Genomic DNA, 17,460 nt, shown 5'->3' on the forward strand with positions numbered 1-17,460 from the left:
TATTCACTGAGCATTTCCTCTGGGGCTGGCCCATAGCAGCTAAGGATGGAACAAAAGAAAAAAAAAAAAAGACGAAAACTCCAGTTAGAGATGCTTACATTTGGATGGCAGTAGTACATAAAAAATAAAATAAGTAAGTAAAGAACATAGTCTCTGGAGGGTGGAGAGTTTCTGGAGCAAAAATGGCAAAAAGGATCAGAGACTGTAGGGGGGTGCGGTGAGAGGGAAGGTGTGATAACAGCAGTGGTCAGGAAAGCCCTTACTGGGAAGGTAGTGGTTGAGTGGAGTCTTGAATGAGGTATGAGCCATGAGGATACCTGGGAGGGAGGACCCGGGCAAAGAGAACAGCAGGTGCAAAGGCCCGGAGGTGCAAATATGCCTGGTGTGCTGGGGGACCAGCAAGGAGGCCAGGCTGGCTGGAGCAGAGAGGGGCAGAGATGAGAACGAGTACAGATCAGGACGGACGGTGGAGCCACTGCCAGGACTTTGGCTTTTACTCTGAGTCATCGGAGCGTTCCGAACAAAGGAATCAAGAAGAGACCATAGCAGGCAAATGGGACCACAGAAAACTGGCTACGGGGCTACAATAATCCCAGTGAGGAATGGTGCAGGCTTAAACCAGTACAGTGCAGGCAGGAAGTGGAGGAGGGGAGAGGGGAGTGGTGTCCCCTCAAAAAGAAATGCTGAAGTCCTAATTCCCGGGACCTATGAATGTGATCTGATCTGGAAACAGGGTCTTTGCAAATACAATCAAGTTAAGATGAGGTCAGGAGTCTGGGGCCTAATCCAACACAACCGGTGTCCTTATAAGAAGAGAAGAACGGAATTCCCTGGTGGCAGAGTGATTAAGGGTTTGGTGTTGTCATGGTCCGTTTTCCCCAGGTCTGGGAATTTCTGCAAGCCCTGGCCATGACCAAAACAATGAAGAGAAGAATGCCACTTGAAGGCAGATTAGAGTGATGCAGCTACAAACTGAGGAGCACCGAGGACCAAGAGCCACCGAAAAAGGCAAAGAAGGATTCTCCAGTGCAGGTTGCAGAGGGAGCACCGCCCTGCAGCACCCTGATGTCAGGCTTCTAACCTCCCCGCCCCCCAGAGCCAGGGGCCAATACATTTCTGCTGTTTTCAGTCACCTGGGGTGTGGTACTTTGTTCCAGCATCCCTAGGAAAGGAACGCACCAGGTTTATCTTGAAAGTGGGGACAAGAGGATTCCTGCTTGATTAGAGGTGAGGCCAGGGAAAAAGAGAGGGATGAAGGCAAACTCAGAGATGGAGAAGGTGCCAGTGGAGTGGGTTTTTTCGTTTGTTCGCTTTGTTTTTAGGGCCACACCCACAGCATATGGAAGTTCCCAGGCTAGGGGCTGAATTGGACCTACAGTTGCTGGCCCATGCCACAGCCACAGCCACACCAGATCCGAAACTCATCTGAAACCTGCACCACAGCTCACAGCAATGCCAGAGCCTTGACCCACTGAGCCAGGCCAGGGATCAAACCCACATCCTCAGGGATACTAGTCAGGTTTCTAACCTGCTGAGCCACAACGGGAACTCCTGGAGTGGGTTTTTGAAGGAAAGATCAGGACTTCCATTCTGGCCATTAGGTAGTTATTAACATTATAATTCCAACATAATTGTAAATAGGAAGACAAATGTACTTTGATGAAAAAAGTACATCCGTGGAGTTCCCGTCATGGCTCAATGGTTAGTGAATCCGACTAGGAACCATGAGGTTTCAGGTTCGATCCCTGGCCTTGCTCAGTGGGTTAAGGATCGCAGATGCAGCTCGAATCCCGCGTTGCTGTGGCTCTAGTGTAGGCTGGCGGCTACAGCTCCAATTTGACCCCTAGCCTGGGAACCTCCATACGCTGCAGGAGCGGCCCTAGAAAAGAGCAAAAAAAAAAGTGTAGATCCGAAAGCTGTACTACACCCAGGTAAATATAGCTCTACGACAAAGGTAGAAAATGAGACATGAAAATGATTGCAGAGTTCTCTTGAAGCACAGCAGGTTAAGGATCCAGGGTTGTCACTGCTGTGGCTCGGGTTTAATCCCTGGCCTGGGAACTTCCATCGCTGTGGGTTCAGTCAAAAAAAAAAAAAAAAAAAAAAAGGTTTCCCTCTATATAATGGTTTAGGGTATTTTAATATTAAAATTTGTAAATAATAACAAGGAAGTGGACTCTGCAAAGTTAAAACACACATACAATTTAGAAAAGCAAAACCATGCATTGAGAAGATAATAGCGTGTTTAATGTAGTTATCAAGAAATGCCAAGGGAAAAGCTAAAGATTTTTAAAGGGTAATAACGAGTGTTGTGTTTATTCTTTTGATCCCAGCTCCATTAGGTTTCTGATCAAGTAGTGTTTTTTTTGCAACTTGACTCCCTGTAGCGTTCTAATAGAGCCTGGTATTTGTGGGTTTGGTACACAAGCTGTCTGGTGGGAACAGTGTATCTATATAGTCTCAGGATCTGAATGTTGTGGACATTAGCCAGTTGTTGGAGTTGAGTCATCCCATAAACACTGAGCTTGCACCAAATCCTTCTAAAAGTTAATGTCTCATCTTTCAGGAACCAATGTATCATTACATGAATAAATGGGGGACAATGAAGGCACAGAGATCAAGGATACCAAGCCCTGGCACGTGCCCCAGGCTGCATGTCACAGGAGTGTGCCATGCTGTGGACCACACTAGCCTGAATCATTAGCAGGAGCCCCGTCCACCCTCCATCCCCCCCATCTCCCACCCCCCACCTCCTTATGCCTGATCTGCCATCTTGAAAATCTCCCAGTGTGGAGTTTGCTGGGCCCACCTCAGGCCACCCACTTGTTTGCATCCCTTCCAATGTGAAGAGCTGCTCATCTGCCTTCCATGTTCCAGGATGCTGACAGCACCACAGTGAGGAGTCACAGTACCTAAAAGGCAGAAACACAGACTCTACCTCTCTCTTGAATGTCCTCTTACACACCACGGGGTGTCATCTCTGAGCCCAGTCATCTTTGTCCCTCAGAGGGGCAGGTGAGTAGGCTGGTCCCATAGCAGCCTGGGGAGAGACTAGAAGCTCTGCTCAGACCTAAAGCCTAAGCCAAATACTCCAATCTCACCTTTTTTTCCAGAGTACGCTAGAATGTGGGATCAGGTATTAATAACATTGCACATTAGAAGCTCTTTTAATTGACCTACTGTTAACTAACTTCTGATCAGTCTCTAATTTTCTTTTCTCTTTTTTTGTCTTTTTGCCTTTTTCTAGGGCCGCTCCCACAGCATATGGAGGTTCCCAGGCTAGGGGTCCAATCAGAGCTGCAGCCACCGGCCTGCACCACAGCCACAGCAACTCAGGATCCGAGCCACGTCTGCAACCTTCACCACAGCTCACGGCAACGCAGGATCCTTAACCCACTGAGCAAGGCCAGGGATCGAACCCGCAACCTCATGGTTCCTAGTCCAATTAGTTAACCACTGAGGCACACCAGGAACTCCTTCTTTTCTTTTTTTCTTTTTCTTTTCTTTTTATAGCCATACCTATGGTATATGGAAGTTCCCAGGCCAGGGGTTGAATCAGAGCTGCAGCTGCTGGCCTACGCCAGGGCCATGGCAACACCAGATCTGAGCCACATCTGTGACCTACACCACAGCTCATGGTAATGCCAGATCCTTAATTCACCAAGCGAGGCCAGGGATTGAACACACATCCTCATGGACACTATGTCAGGTTCTTAACCCACTGAGCCACAGTGGGAACTCCCATGCAAGAAAGATTTTTAAAAATCATATTTTTTAAAAATGAATTTAATGACTTTTAAAAGGGTAACTAAAAGTAATTTTTATTAGAAGTACATTTATGTACATTAAAGAAAATTAAAATGCATAAGGTAGGTTTGGTTATGCATTTTTTTGGTTAATGATTCTGCTCTATTTTTTTTTTTTTCTTTTTAGGGCTGAACCTGTGGCACATGGAGGTTCCCAGGCTACGGGTCACATCAGAGCTATAGCTCTTGGCCTACACCACAGCCACAGCAACGCAGGATCCAAGCTGCATCTGTGACCTACACCGCAGCTCACGGCAACACCGGATCCTTAACCCACGGAGCAAGGCCAGGGATTGAACCGACAACCTCATGGTTCCTAGTCGGATTCGTTTCCCCTGCGCCATAATGGGAACTCCCTAAGTGCTTTCTAAGGGGGCGAAAGTTCCAGGCCATTCAACTCTGACATTCTTGGCTGCATGTTTTGGGTTCTTTGCATAACTACCTTGGTTGCAAAACTGTACTTGTAAAAACAAAAAAGAGGCCAAGCATAGGGAGCAGAGGTATAGAGATGACCTATGATCAGATCATAGATGCTTCTGCTGTTCCAAGTCCTCACCTACTTCCACAAACTCCTCTCTTGGCCCTCTTGCCTGAAAGTTCTACACTCTACAAATGGAGAGAGTGATGCCCTGGCTTTAACTCTCCGGATTACGAAGTGCTGAGATCTCAGAGTTGGAAGCCAGTCTCGCTGTGCCCAACATGTGAGAAATCGCCTGGCTGTCTCCAAGGATAAACCATATTTGGTGCAAGGTTATAAAGCCTAAGATTGATGGATGCTGATTTACAATCTGTTCACATTCCAAGATTTCCTCAGCAGATTTTCCTCTGCAAGGGGATGGCCTTAGTAGAAACAGGATATTTTAAAGAGGAGCATTTGGGTTTTAAAGTTTGTTGATGACAGGGTAAGAAAAACCAAATTTGTCATGTAGAGAAATGGTAGAACCAATTTACTTGCTGAGTAGGTATAAGATATATGCACAATGTCAGATTCACAAAACCTCTCTTACCCAGGGCAGGGCTGGATTCCTTTAGGCAGGAGTTTCAAACTCAGGGAAAGTGTCCTATTGAATTTTGATAACAATGGGGAAGTATTCTGGAGGGAATTGTGTTTTCCCCACCCCAAATGCATTCGTCGAAGTCCTAAACCCCAACCGATCACAATGTGACTTTAAAAAGGTTGATGAGGTCAAAATGAGGCCATGAGGGTGGGTCCTAATCCAACCTGACTCCTGCCCTCATGAGAAATGGAAAGAAATGCAGGTTAAGGATCCAGTGTTGCCGTGAGCTGTGGTGTAGGGTTGCAGATGTGGCTTGATCCCACGTTGCTATGGCTCTGGCGTAGGCCAGGGGCTACCGTTGTGATTGGACCCCTAGCCTGGAACCTCCATATGCGTGGGGGTGGCCCTAAAAGACAAAAAGCCCCCCCCCAAAAAAAATGGGGATGCACAGGCACAGGACAAAGACCTTTCACAGAGGCAGCAAGCCTAGACAAACACCTCAGAAGAATCCAACCTCACACCTAGGCCTTGGCCTTCCAGCCTCCAGAATGCTAAGAAAATAAATTTCTATTGCTTAAGCCACTTACTCAGTGGTATTTCATTATAGTGGCGCTAGCAAACTAAGTCAGGGAGAAATCCTGGCCTTTGGGGATGGGGAAATCATGCTTTAAACAATGAGGAGAAAGCTGACCAATTAAAAATCTAATCTTTTGGAAATCCTGCCATGGCTCAGTGGTCATGAACCTGACTAGGATCCATGAGGACACAGGTTCAATCCCTGGCCTTGCTCAGTGGGTTAAGGATCTGGCGTTGCTGTGAGCTGGGGTGTAGGCCGGCAGCTGTACCTCCAATCTGACCCCTAGCCTGGGAACCTCCATATGCCGTGGGTGAGGCCCTAAAAAAACAAACAAAAAATCTGATCTTTCAAGGGACTGATGCTTCCTCCCATCCCTTGTTGCCAACTTAAATATCAACCTTCCCTTGCTCCCTGAGGGTAACGGATACTGGAGACTATAAGAGGAACGCTTTGAAGGTCATGATAATCCCCATGCTATGGGTAACGGGCGTGGACTGCAACAAGATTTTTTAAATGTACCATGTGTTCGATGTATTATTAAACACAAGTATCCAGCCATAAGAAGACAGAAATTCAGATGCAAACTATTGCATTTAGGGGAGTTCCCACTGCGGCTCAGTGGTTAACGAACCTGATTACCATCCAAGAGGACGCAAGTCTGATCCCTGGCCTCGCTCAGTGGGTTAAGGATCTGGCGTTGCCATGAGCTCTGGTGTAGGTCACAGACACTGCTCAGATCCTGCATTACTGTGGCTGAGCTGTGGTATAGGCCGGTGGCTACAGCTCCGATGAGACCCCTAGCCTGGGGACCTCCATGTGCTATAGGTGTGGCCCTAGAGACAAAAAGAAAAAAAGCCCAAAAAACCTATTGCACTTAGAATGGATAAGCAATGAGGTCCTACTGTACATAACTGGGAATTATATCCAATCTTTCGGGCTAGAACATGCTCGAAGACCGTATGAGAAAAAGAATGTATATATGTGTGTGCATGTGAGTTTGGGTTACGACGCCGTACAGCAGAAATTGACACGATGCTGTAAATCAACTGTACTCTAATAAAAATTTAAAACAAGAAGACAGACATTCATCAAGGATTTAGAAATGCAGATTCAACCAATGTTGCCCATGTCTAGCACCGTTCCAAGTGCTTCCCATATATTAACTCATCTAACCCTCACAACAAGCCTTTGGAGGTAGGTATTACCATGATCCTCAATTTACAGACAAAGCCCTGAAACAGAGTGGTCAAAAGATCTATAAAATGTGGATAACGACAGTGCCTACCTCAAAGGGCTGTTGCAATTATATGTAAAATATTTCAGGAGTTCCCGTTGTGGCTCAGTGGTTAACGAATCTAAGAACCATGAGGTTGCGGGTTCGATCCCTGGCCTTGCTCAGTGAGTTAAGGATCCGGTGTTGCCATGAGCTGTGGTGTAGGTCGCAGACGTGGCTCGGATCCTGAGTTGCTGTGGCTCTTGCATAGGCTGGCGGCTACAGCTTCGATTTGACTCCTAGCCTGGGAACCTCCATATGCGGCGGAAGCGGCCCTAGAAAAGGCAAAAAGACGCACGCGCGCGCGCGCGCACACACACACACACACACACACACACACACACACGCAATTTCAAATAGGTCCTAGGACTTAGAAACTTTCAAAGAGTGGAGACCACATTTTTATCACACTGCCTCCCTAATCAGATAAGGTTGAATTGGAGAGTAAAGAGATATCTTAACACCATTCAGTTGTTTCACAACCATCTACTGAGTAATTACTGCATGTCACACACGGTGCTAAGCCTTAGATGGTAAAGACAAGTAAATAGCACCTTAGGATTGAAAGACAACTTAGGAGAAAGGCAGGAAGGAGAAGCCAAGCTTTCAGCCGTAATTACCTCCAGGACGTGAAATAGAGGAGGAATGTCATTCAGGTTTTGATTTTATACTCATCTGTACGCTGACTCTTTTATCTTTTTTTTTCTTTTTTAATTTTATGGCCACATCCGAAGCATATGGAAGTTCCTGGGCCTGGGATCGAATCCGAGCCTCAGGTGCAGCTGAGGCCACAGCGGCAGCAATACTCTATCCTTTTAACCCACTGCATCAGGCTGAGAATTGAACCCGAGCCACTGCGGTTGGATTCTTTTTGTTTTGTTTTGGCTTTTGGCTTTTTAGGGCCATACCCGTGGCGTATGGAGGTTTCCAGGCTAGGGGTCAAATCAGAGCTGTAGCTGCCAGCCTACACCATAGTCACAGCAATGCCGGATCCTTAAGCCACTGAGCGAAGCCAGGGATCAAACCTAAAACCTCATGGTTCTTCGTTAGATTCATTTCCTCTATGCTACGACAGGAACTCCTGCAATTGGATTCTTAACTCACTGCACTATAGTGAGAACTTCTCTTTCTTTTTTAATAAGCAAAAATTGATTTTGTGCAAAAAAAAAAAAAGATTTTGTAATTAAAAACCAATTAAGGGGAAAAGTTTTTTTTTTTTTTAATGAATTCTTGAGATTGAAGGAAAAACAGTCTACTCTCTAAAAGATGCAAAGTACAGAAATTGGCTTCTGGCTCCAAGGGTTTACAATCTGCTTGGGCAGATAAGATACAAACAGGAGCAAAGTTACTCCAAAAGAGCCAGCACAGCAAAAAATTCACCCTCAAAGATAGAGATAAATGGTCTTTGAAAAATGAAGTTTGGGATGGGAATTAACACAGCTTTAGTGGAAGTTGATGGATTACACACATCAGGATTCAACTGAAGCAAAATGAGGAACTTAGTCCATAATCCATCCTTGGTCACCTGAATTTTCAAACCAATTTCAGTTCTGCACAGAGTGAGTGAAATGAGCAGTTAGGGAAATGAAACTATAGTATTTGAATTTAATGCTCCACTGACTCAAAAGTGTGGAAATGTCTAAAAAGTCCTGAGTGGGAGTTCCCATCATGGTGCAGCAGAAACCAATCCAATTAGGAACCATGACGTTGCGGGTTCAATCCCTGGCCTCGCTCAGTGAGTTAAGGATGTGACGTTGCTGTGGCTGTGGTGCAGGCCGGCAGCTGTAGCTCTGATTCGACCCCTAGCCTGAGAATCTCCATATGTTGAGGGTACAGCCCTTAAAAGGCAAAAAATAAAATAAAAAATAACAACAAAAAGTCCTGAGTCTGACTAAAACCTGAATTTTCATGCAGGTCACAGTCATCATTCTGGGGTGAGTCAAAATATTTCCATTGGGTCCCTTCACCAGTAGCTGGTCCTGAAGAAACTTCTTTAAATGAAGAGTTTAGACTTGCTGTCCCCACTTTCTCATCCCTTTAAATCTGCCCTTTACCTCACCCCTCTTGATCATTATCAATGACCTCCTGGTCATTTTTGTGTCCCCTGTGCCTAGCAGAGTGCTTGGCCAAGAGTCTGGAAACATTTGCTAAGATGAATCAATGACTCAACTCGATGGCTTTTTCTCTAAGTTCTATTCCATTTGGCCTCACTGGGGCATGACACAAATACTGACCTGGCCTAGCAAAGTCGCAGGATACAAAATCAATACACAGAAATTGACAGCGTTTCTATATATTAACAATGAAAAAGCAGAAAAGGAAATTAGGGAAGCAATCCCATTTACCATCACATCCAAAAGAATAAAATACCTAGGAGTAAACCTACCTAAAGAAACAAAAGACCTATACTCTGAAAACTACAAGCCACTGATGAAAGAAATCAAAGATGACACAAATAGATGGAAAGATACACCATGCTCATGGAAAAAATACTGACCTGGCCTAGAAATTCTCTGTCCTATCATATTCCATGACTTCTGATTCTCTCGCCCACCTCTCCCCAGCTCTTCCACCCCCACTTGAGAGTTAATATTATCAAAATGACTATACTACCTAAGGCAATCTACAGATTCAATGCAATCCCTATATAATTACCAAGGACATTTTCACAGACCCTGAACAAAATATTTTAAAGTTTGTTTGGAAGTACAAAAGACCCAGAATAGCCAAAGACAACCTGAAAAAAAAAAAAAATGGAGCTGGAGAAATCAGGCTCCCAGACTTCAGACGATACTACAAAGCAACAGTCATCAAAACTGCATGGTACTGGCACAAAGACAGAAATATAGATCAGTGGAACAGGATAGAAAGCCCAGAATTAACACACACCTACAACCAACTAATCTATGACAAAGGAGGCAAGAATATACAATGGAGAAAGGACAGTTTGTTCAATAAGTGGTGCTGGGAAAACTGGACAGCCACATGTAAAAGAATGAAATGAGAACACTCCCTAACACCATACACAAAAATCAACTCCAAATGGATTAAAGACCTAGATATAAGACCAGAAACTATCAAACTCCTAGAGGAAAACATAGGCCAAACACTCTCCGACATAAATGACAGCAACATCTTCTCAGATCCACCTATCAGAGTATTGACAATAAAAAGAAAAATAAACAAATGGGATCTAATCAAACTTCAAAGTTTCTGCACAGCAAAGGAAACCCTAAACAACACAAAAAGACAACCCACAGAATGGGAGAACATATTTGCAAATGAAATCGACTGACAAGGGATTAATCTCCAAAATTTATAAACAACTTCTGCAGCTCCATACCAAAAAAACAAACAAGCCTATCAAAAAATGGGCAGAAGATCTAAACAGACAAGTCTCCAAAGAAGACATACAGATGGCCAAGAAACACATGAAAAGATGTTCAACGTCACTCATGATTAGAGAGATCCAAATCAAAACCACTCTGAGGTACCACCTTACACCAGCCAGAACGGCCATCATCCAAAAGTCTACAAACAGTAAGTGCTGGAGAGGGTGTGATGAAAAAGGATCCTTAGCACACTGTTGGTGGGATTGTCAATTGGTGCAACCACTGTGGAAAACAGGATGGAGATTCCTCAGAAAACTAAACATAGAACTACCATTTGATCCAGCAATCTCACTCCTGGGCATCTATCCAGAGAAAACCACGACTCGCAAAGACACATGTACTCCAATGTTCACTGCAGCACTATTTACAATAGCCAAGGCATGGAAACAACCTAAACATCCATTGACAGAAGAGTGGATCCAGAAGATGTGGTACATATACACAATGGAATATTACTCAGCCATTAAAAAGAACAAAATACCAGCATTTTTTGCAACATGGATGGACCTAGAAACTATCATGCTAAGTGAAGTCAGCCATACAATGAGACACCCACATCAAATGCTTTAACTGACATGTGGAATCTGAGAAAAGGACAGATGGAACTTCTTTGCAGAACAGGTGCTGACTCAACAGACATTGAAAAACTTACGGTCTCCAGAGGAGACAGTTTGGGGGGTGGGGGGATATGCCTGGGCTGTGGGATGGAAATCCTGTGAAATCAGATTGTTATGATCATTATACAACTACAGATGTGATAAATTCATTTGAGTAATTTTTAAAAAATGGAAAAAAAATACTGACCTGGCCTAGAAATTCTCTGTCCTATCATATTCCATGACTTCTGATTCTCTTGCCCACCTCTCCCCAGCTCTTCCACCCCCACTTGAGGCTCTTCTTTCATGGGTATTCTTCCTGCCTCCCCCCCCCCCCACCGACATCTCCCTCCTGCTCCCCACCCCTCACCCCAGGTGGCTACAGCTTATTCTCACCTAACACCACACTTCGTGGCCTCCAGCAGATGATGGTGATGATGAGATGGGCTGGTAATAATAACACAAACAACAACTGCCTAATGTCTATCAGGAATTTTATTCATGCTCTAATTGAATCCCACATACTCTATGATGCAGGTATGATTACTCTGTGTTATAGATGAGAACACTGAGGTTTCCAAATAAAATGACACATGACTAGCAAGTACCATAACTGGGATTTAAGCCAAGGTCTTCCTGCATGGAAGGTCCAGATGTTTTCCAAACAAATATATAAGTGAACATCTGAAATGCAAACTAAAACTTGGAAGGAAAGGTACAGTGCTGCTTCCAATCTGCATGAACAGATCTAGATTTAACCTCTAACTGCTCCTTGTGGTGTTCGTGCTGCCTCCCCTTTTTCTTTCTTTTTTTTTTTTTTTGGCTTATTAACAGCTGAACCCACGGCATATGGAGGTTCCCAGGCTAGGGGTCAAATCGGAGCTACAGCTGCTGGCCAGAGCCACAACCACAGCAACACAGGCTCCGAGCCGCGTCTGCGACCTACACCACAGCTCACGGCAATGCCAGATCCTTAACCCACTGAGCAAGGCCAGGGATCGAACCCGCAACCTCCTGGTTCCTAGTCGGATTCATTTCCACTGCACCACAACGGGAACTCCTGCCTCTGCTCCTTGTTGGTGTCCCATCGCAGCTTTAGCCCATTTTGTCTAAAACTACTCATCCTCTTTTCTAAAAATCTGTTCCCCTCACTCTTTCCTTATGGTCGCCATCACTCTCAGCATCATGGAGACTCAAACTCCGGAGCCGACTGTGACGTCCCCCTCCTCACAGCACCTCCCTTCATCCCTCCACCCCACTCTCTCCGTTTCTACAGTTGCTCCTCAAATCCTGGCTTCTGTCACCCCTCATCAGAGGACCACTATTGTCTCCTAACTGGTCTTTCCATCCCTCCCCATCTTCCTCCTGGAAACCATCCTGCCCTTCACCACGAGGTTGTTTCCCAAAATGAGGCTTTGCCTTTATCAGTCCCAATTAGAAACCCTTTAGGGTCTCTTTTCAGAGACAAAGTCCAGACTCTTGAGCCTGGTTTTCAAAGCCCTGAATGCCCTGGTTCCATGTGATGTCTTCAACTCTGCATCTGCAGGAATTCTCTGCTTTAAGAGAGCTGGTCGCCTCAACTGTTTAAGTCAGACTGGCCATACCTTGGGCGAGCCTACAATTTCTCATGCAGACTGGTACTCCCTTGAAAGTGAAAGGGAGTGCTCCTGATAACTGAGCCAACAGACGTAAACTGGGATCCTCCTGGATTAACTGGGATCATGGTCCCCATAGTCCCACTGTTCCCCACCCATCTACATACAGACTACCCAGACCAGAGGCTCACGGAACGCTTTCAGCATCCTGACCAAGCTCTGCTTCTCCTCTAAACTTTCTGTGCTAATTCTGACACCCAGAATCTCCATCTTTTTTTTTTTTTTTTTTTTTTTGTCTTTTTGCCTTTTCTAGGGCCGCTTCCATGGCATATGGAGGTTCCTAGGCCAGGGGTCAAATCGAAGCTGTAGCCGCGAGCCTACGCCAGAGCCACAACAACGCAGGATCCGAGCCGTGTCTGCGACCTACACCACAGCTCACGGCAACGCCGGATCGTTAACCCACTGAGCAAGGGCAGGGACCGAACCCGAAACCTCATGGTTCCTAGTCGGATTCGTTAACCACTGCACCACGACGGGAACTCCCAGAGTCTCCATCTTTAACAGGTCCCTTCAGATGGATATCTTCAGGCCAGGCTGCCACTATAGTTCAACTTGGTGGCTTCTCACAGTGATCATCTCCCCCCACCTATCTGCCTGCTCTCCACCTGCTCCTCCCAGCCCAGTCTCAGCCTTCTGGCTCTGAGAGCATGGCCACTTCTGCACCATCACTGCCCTTCACGTCTTCCCTTGACTTAGACATGTGTCCAACTGCTACCCTTCCTTCCTCACCAGATCTTCCCCCCAACCCCCCACCCAGCCATGAGGATGTCCCGACCTTCTGGGGCCTCATTATCTCCATCATCTGCTTTGCACTCAGTACAGCCCCATGGAGGAGCAACTGATGTTTCAGAAATTTGCTCAGTCCTCTTAACCAAGGCAACTGGCAACAAAGGCCCACCACCACTTAACCATCTCACTCTAAGAGGTCAAGGCACTTGGCTGAAGAGGATGAGAATAAGAATGTCTGATGGATGAGGCCCAGGGGTCACACACAGTCGCTCTCATTTTCCCATTCTTCTGCTTGAACCCCCCTCTGAGGAAGGCAGACATTCCTACACGCTGATAGCAGCAGCAAGAGAAATGCCTATCTCTAAGAAACAGCCCACAACAGCTCCCTGGCAACCACAGCATCTCTTCATGCCTGCTGCTCTTTAGTAAATGTCAAACCCTGAAGTTACGGTAAAACCCTCAGAGACTCAAAGGCTCTTCACTGTGGAGGACAATTAGGGAACTACTTGGCGACACCCAGAGAATGGGACTCCTCACTGCCCTCCCGTTTTCCAAGGGCCAAGGCAGGCCTCCTGCCACAGCCTTGGCCCCTGTGGCTCCTGCCCCATTGACTTCCTGTCATTCACACAAGCTCTGGGCCCTCCCTGTTCCTTCCCTGACTCTAATTAACCAGACACCATCACCCTGTTTCCCAAAGGTCATCCACTGGCTTTACCTCCAATGGTCTGATTTCCTTCTGACCCAACGGCACCCAAAGTTTCTACTCATTTAACAACTGGTAAGGGGAAAATATATATGTGAAACAAAACAGGGCAGGACCTCACTTTGTTAAACATTTTAACAAAATGTTGTGAAGTAGATATTTACATGGGAAAAGCTCTGGCAGAAAATACAAGCTATTATGAGTGATTTTCTCATCTGCTGAAGTTCCTCAATGAAAAGAGGTTACTTGCATAATAAAAATTAGTTATACATAAGAAAAAAGAATTATAAGAATATAAAAGAGGAGTTCCCATCGTGGCGCAGAGGAAACGAATCCGACTAGGAACCATGAGGTTGCAAGTTTGATCCCTGGCCTTGCTCAGTGGGTCAAGGATCCGGTGTTGCCATGAGCTGTAGTGTAGGTCACAGACGCAGCTCAGATCTAGTGGTACTGTGGCTGTGGTGTAGGCTGGCAGCTGCAGCTCCAATTAGACTCCTACCCTAGCCTGGGAACTTCCATATGCCGCGGGTGCGGCTCTAAAAAGACAAAAGACCAAAATAAATAAATAAATAAAAGAATTATATAAGAAAAAAAATTAATTATCCATAGGAAAAAAGAAAAAAAAAAAAAAGAGCCAGTGTTTCCACACTGGCTTCTTTTCTGCCAGTGCTGGTGGATGTGGTACCCTGCTACCTATCACAGTCACCACTGACAGAATAAGGGGGAAAGAATACTGCTGAGGCTTAGGCAATCAATTCCATGTGTAGACTTCTGATGAGGGCCGTTTTCACCTCCATCAATGTGTAAAAAGCAACCAACAAACCCACTTGATTCTCATCATCACCTGCAAGGAACAGGCCACCACCTACATTTTTTGTTTTGTTACTTTTTCCTTCTATATCCTTAGCCAAGAATCAGGGCATGCTGAAAAGTATAAGCTCTGTGTGGAAAAAAAAAAAAATCACTCTCTGTTTGTGGGAAGCAAGATAGAACAGGTCCCCTGAAAATAAGGGAACACAGAACAGGAAATGCAGGATTTCAAGTTAGAAAATGCAGGTTTCAGTTCTGATGTCAGTCAAGCCCTTTTCCTTTCTTTCCAGATGTTCTGCCTCATAAGCAGCCACCCAGCAGAGTTAACTGAATACCTACTATCTGCCAGGCACTGGTTGTTGGTGGAAAGACCAATGAGGCTATGCAAGTTTAAAGGGCTTTGCAGACAAACTGGGAGGTGCCACAGCATCTCTGGGGTTCGCAGGCCTGCCCTGCACGTGCAGAGGAGAACCACTGCCCATCACTGAAGAAATTAAATGCTGCCCCCGCACCCCACCCCAGGCTGGAGCAATATGGAATCACCCAAGTGGGAAGCCTTCAGCTGATTCCAAGCAGAACCCATAATTTCCTTTAGACGTCTTATTCGGAGCAGCAGCATTTGAGGCTGCTGTTTGCTTTCTCTGACTATGGTGTCTTCTTACATCCTGCTGGACTCTCACACCTGGCAGTCACCAGGACCTGTCACTGAACTGCAGATCCGGACTTTGAAGGCAGGCCACCTCCATCTCAGAGGCGCTACTCGGCAACCTCGTCCACCAGCCAAGGAACGTCAAGTACAACACGAGCTATACTGCGGTCAGGCCATCCCACATACACCCTCCGAATCAAACGAAAATCCACGCAGTCCTTTCCAAGGCAATCGGTAACAGGTTATTACATTGACAGAGATGATCATAAACATGTCTTTTGCTGCGGCCCCAGAATGAGAAAATGCTAACCTCAGCCACAACCGAAGTCTTTAAAGTTCAAATTCTGAGAACCTGGAGCATTGTATCAAAGCTCCAAGAAGTGCAAAGGCTACAGGGGCGGGGCGAGGGCGGGGCTCCCCTCCCTTCTCACGAAGCAGGACTGGATGACTACTCACCCACGCACCGTTTCCCGTCCTCCGCCAGGGTGTAGCCCCCGTAGCACTGGCACACAAAGGAGCCCAGCAGGTTCACGCAGAGTTGCTCGCAGCCGTGGTCCTCTGCCGCGCACAGATCCTGGACTGGGGCAAAGCCATCTCGTTAGAACAGGCTCAGAAGGAGGTGACCCTTGGCACAGGGCCATCGACCAGCAACTCAACTCTACAGCCCTTGTCAAAATAACTTAAAAACACGGATAGTATTATAGGGTCATAGTGGAAAATTTGGAAAATAAAAAAAAAAAAAAAAAAAAGGAGTTCCCGTTGTGGTGCAGTGGTTAACGAATCCGACTAGGAACCATGAGGTTGCGGGTTCGATCCCAGCCCTTGCTCAGTGGGTTAACGATCCGGCGTTGCCATGAGCTGTGGTGTAGGTTGCAGACGTGGCTCGGATCCCGCGTTGCTGTGGCTCTGGCCTAGGCCGACAGCTATAGCTCCGATTAGACCCCTAGCCTGGGAACCTCCATATGCCGCGGGAGCCGCCCAAGAAATGGCAAAAAAAAAGAAGAATTCCACCTGTAATCCCCTCACCTGCAGTCCTATCACCCAGAAGCCACCCCTGTTAATATTTGGGTGAGTTTCCATGTATATTTAAAAATATCTTTTTCAAAGTTGGAATTATTCACCTCGCTAAATAATTTAAAATTAACATCAATTTGTGTCTTTCCCACACCAATGAATGTGACCTGGAAACATCTGGATGGGTCTTGAGGACTAAAAGCGATACTGAGCAGCATCAGCTCTTATCTGCGTCAAGCACTATTCATATTCTCTGAGAATGAACAGGCTTTGTAATCAGAGTCTCACCAATTTACACAGAGATAACTCGGTGCTGTCTTTGACATTTTGCAGATGGGGAAGCTGAGAGCACAGTGAAAAGACCTGCTCCTACACCAAAAACATGGCAGGTCTCTGGAGGAGCCCTAATTCTCAAGTCTGCATCAGTCCTTTGGGACCTACTTTTCCTCATTCCATTTCTCTTTCAGAAGGACCTTTGAAAATCCTCTTTGCACTCTATTTTCTCATCCCATTAATTAGTGTGGAAAATAAGGAGCCAAAGGAAGTTAGGTAGAGGTAACAAAGATTACTAGGGAGAAATGAATATATGGCTATTAACAGTCCTACTTTGGTCAAATATTTATGATGTGTCTACAAAGTACAAAGCCCTGGCTATTTATGCAAATGCAATATAAGAATATATCCATAGGAAGGCATTTACTGCTGTGGAACTAAGAATATATCAGAGGATGAAAAGGTTAAAGGCATTTTTAATCCATCACCGACTCAGTCTCTCCTTTGAAGAAACAGGCTGACATGATGACATTATTTCTCAGCAAAGAGAATGGCTTGGTTTCATAATTAGCTCTTTCAGTGACTTTACCATTGAAGTTGGGAGAAAATCAGACAGCATTAAAGGGATTGAATATATTAATTTTTTTTTCCCTCTGGTTAAAAGTTACCACTATGACATATGGTAAAAACTCAATTCATTACAAAGCTTGATTAATTCTTGAATCCAATGGCTACATTTTAATGTAATATTCTGGGTCCTTGAGTTTTATGCTTTTAGATATGTATAAAAATCAAACTGATAAAAAGATAAAAGCTGATTTATTCACCACCTCTATCAAATGCAGTAATTTAAAAAAAAAAAAAAAAAGCTTTTGGAATGGATTAGCAATGAGATCCTGCTGGGTAGCACTGGGAACTATGTCTAGTCACTTATGATGGAGCATGATAACATATGAAAATAGAATGTGTACATGTATATGTAACT

General features: G+C 45.4%; 1 protein-coding gene across 4 annotated transcripts in view; it reads right to left on the reverse strand.

Annotated features, from left to right (window-relative positions):
- The window catches only part of MATN2 (matrilin 2), a 171,059-nt gene that overhangs the window by 60,394 nt on the left and 93,205 nt on the right, over positions 1–17,460 (reverse strand). For all 4 annotated transcript variants that reach the window (XM_021089066.1, XM_021089067.1, XM_021089068.1 and 1 more), the window contains exon 5: positions 15,645–15,767. In XM_021089066.1, coding sequence (XP_020944725.1) covers positions 15,645–15,767 — 123 coding nt within the window. The remainder of the gene's footprint in view (positions 1–15,644; positions 15,768–17,460) is intronic.

The sequence above is a fragment of the Sus scrofa genome, chromosome 4, assembly GCF_000003025.6.
Source record: "Sus scrofa isolate TJ Tabasco breed Duroc chromosome 4, Sscrofa11.1, whole genome shotgun sequence".
Taxonomy (NCBI): Eukaryota; Metazoa; Chordata; class Mammalia; order Artiodactyla; family Suidae; genus Sus; species Sus scrofa.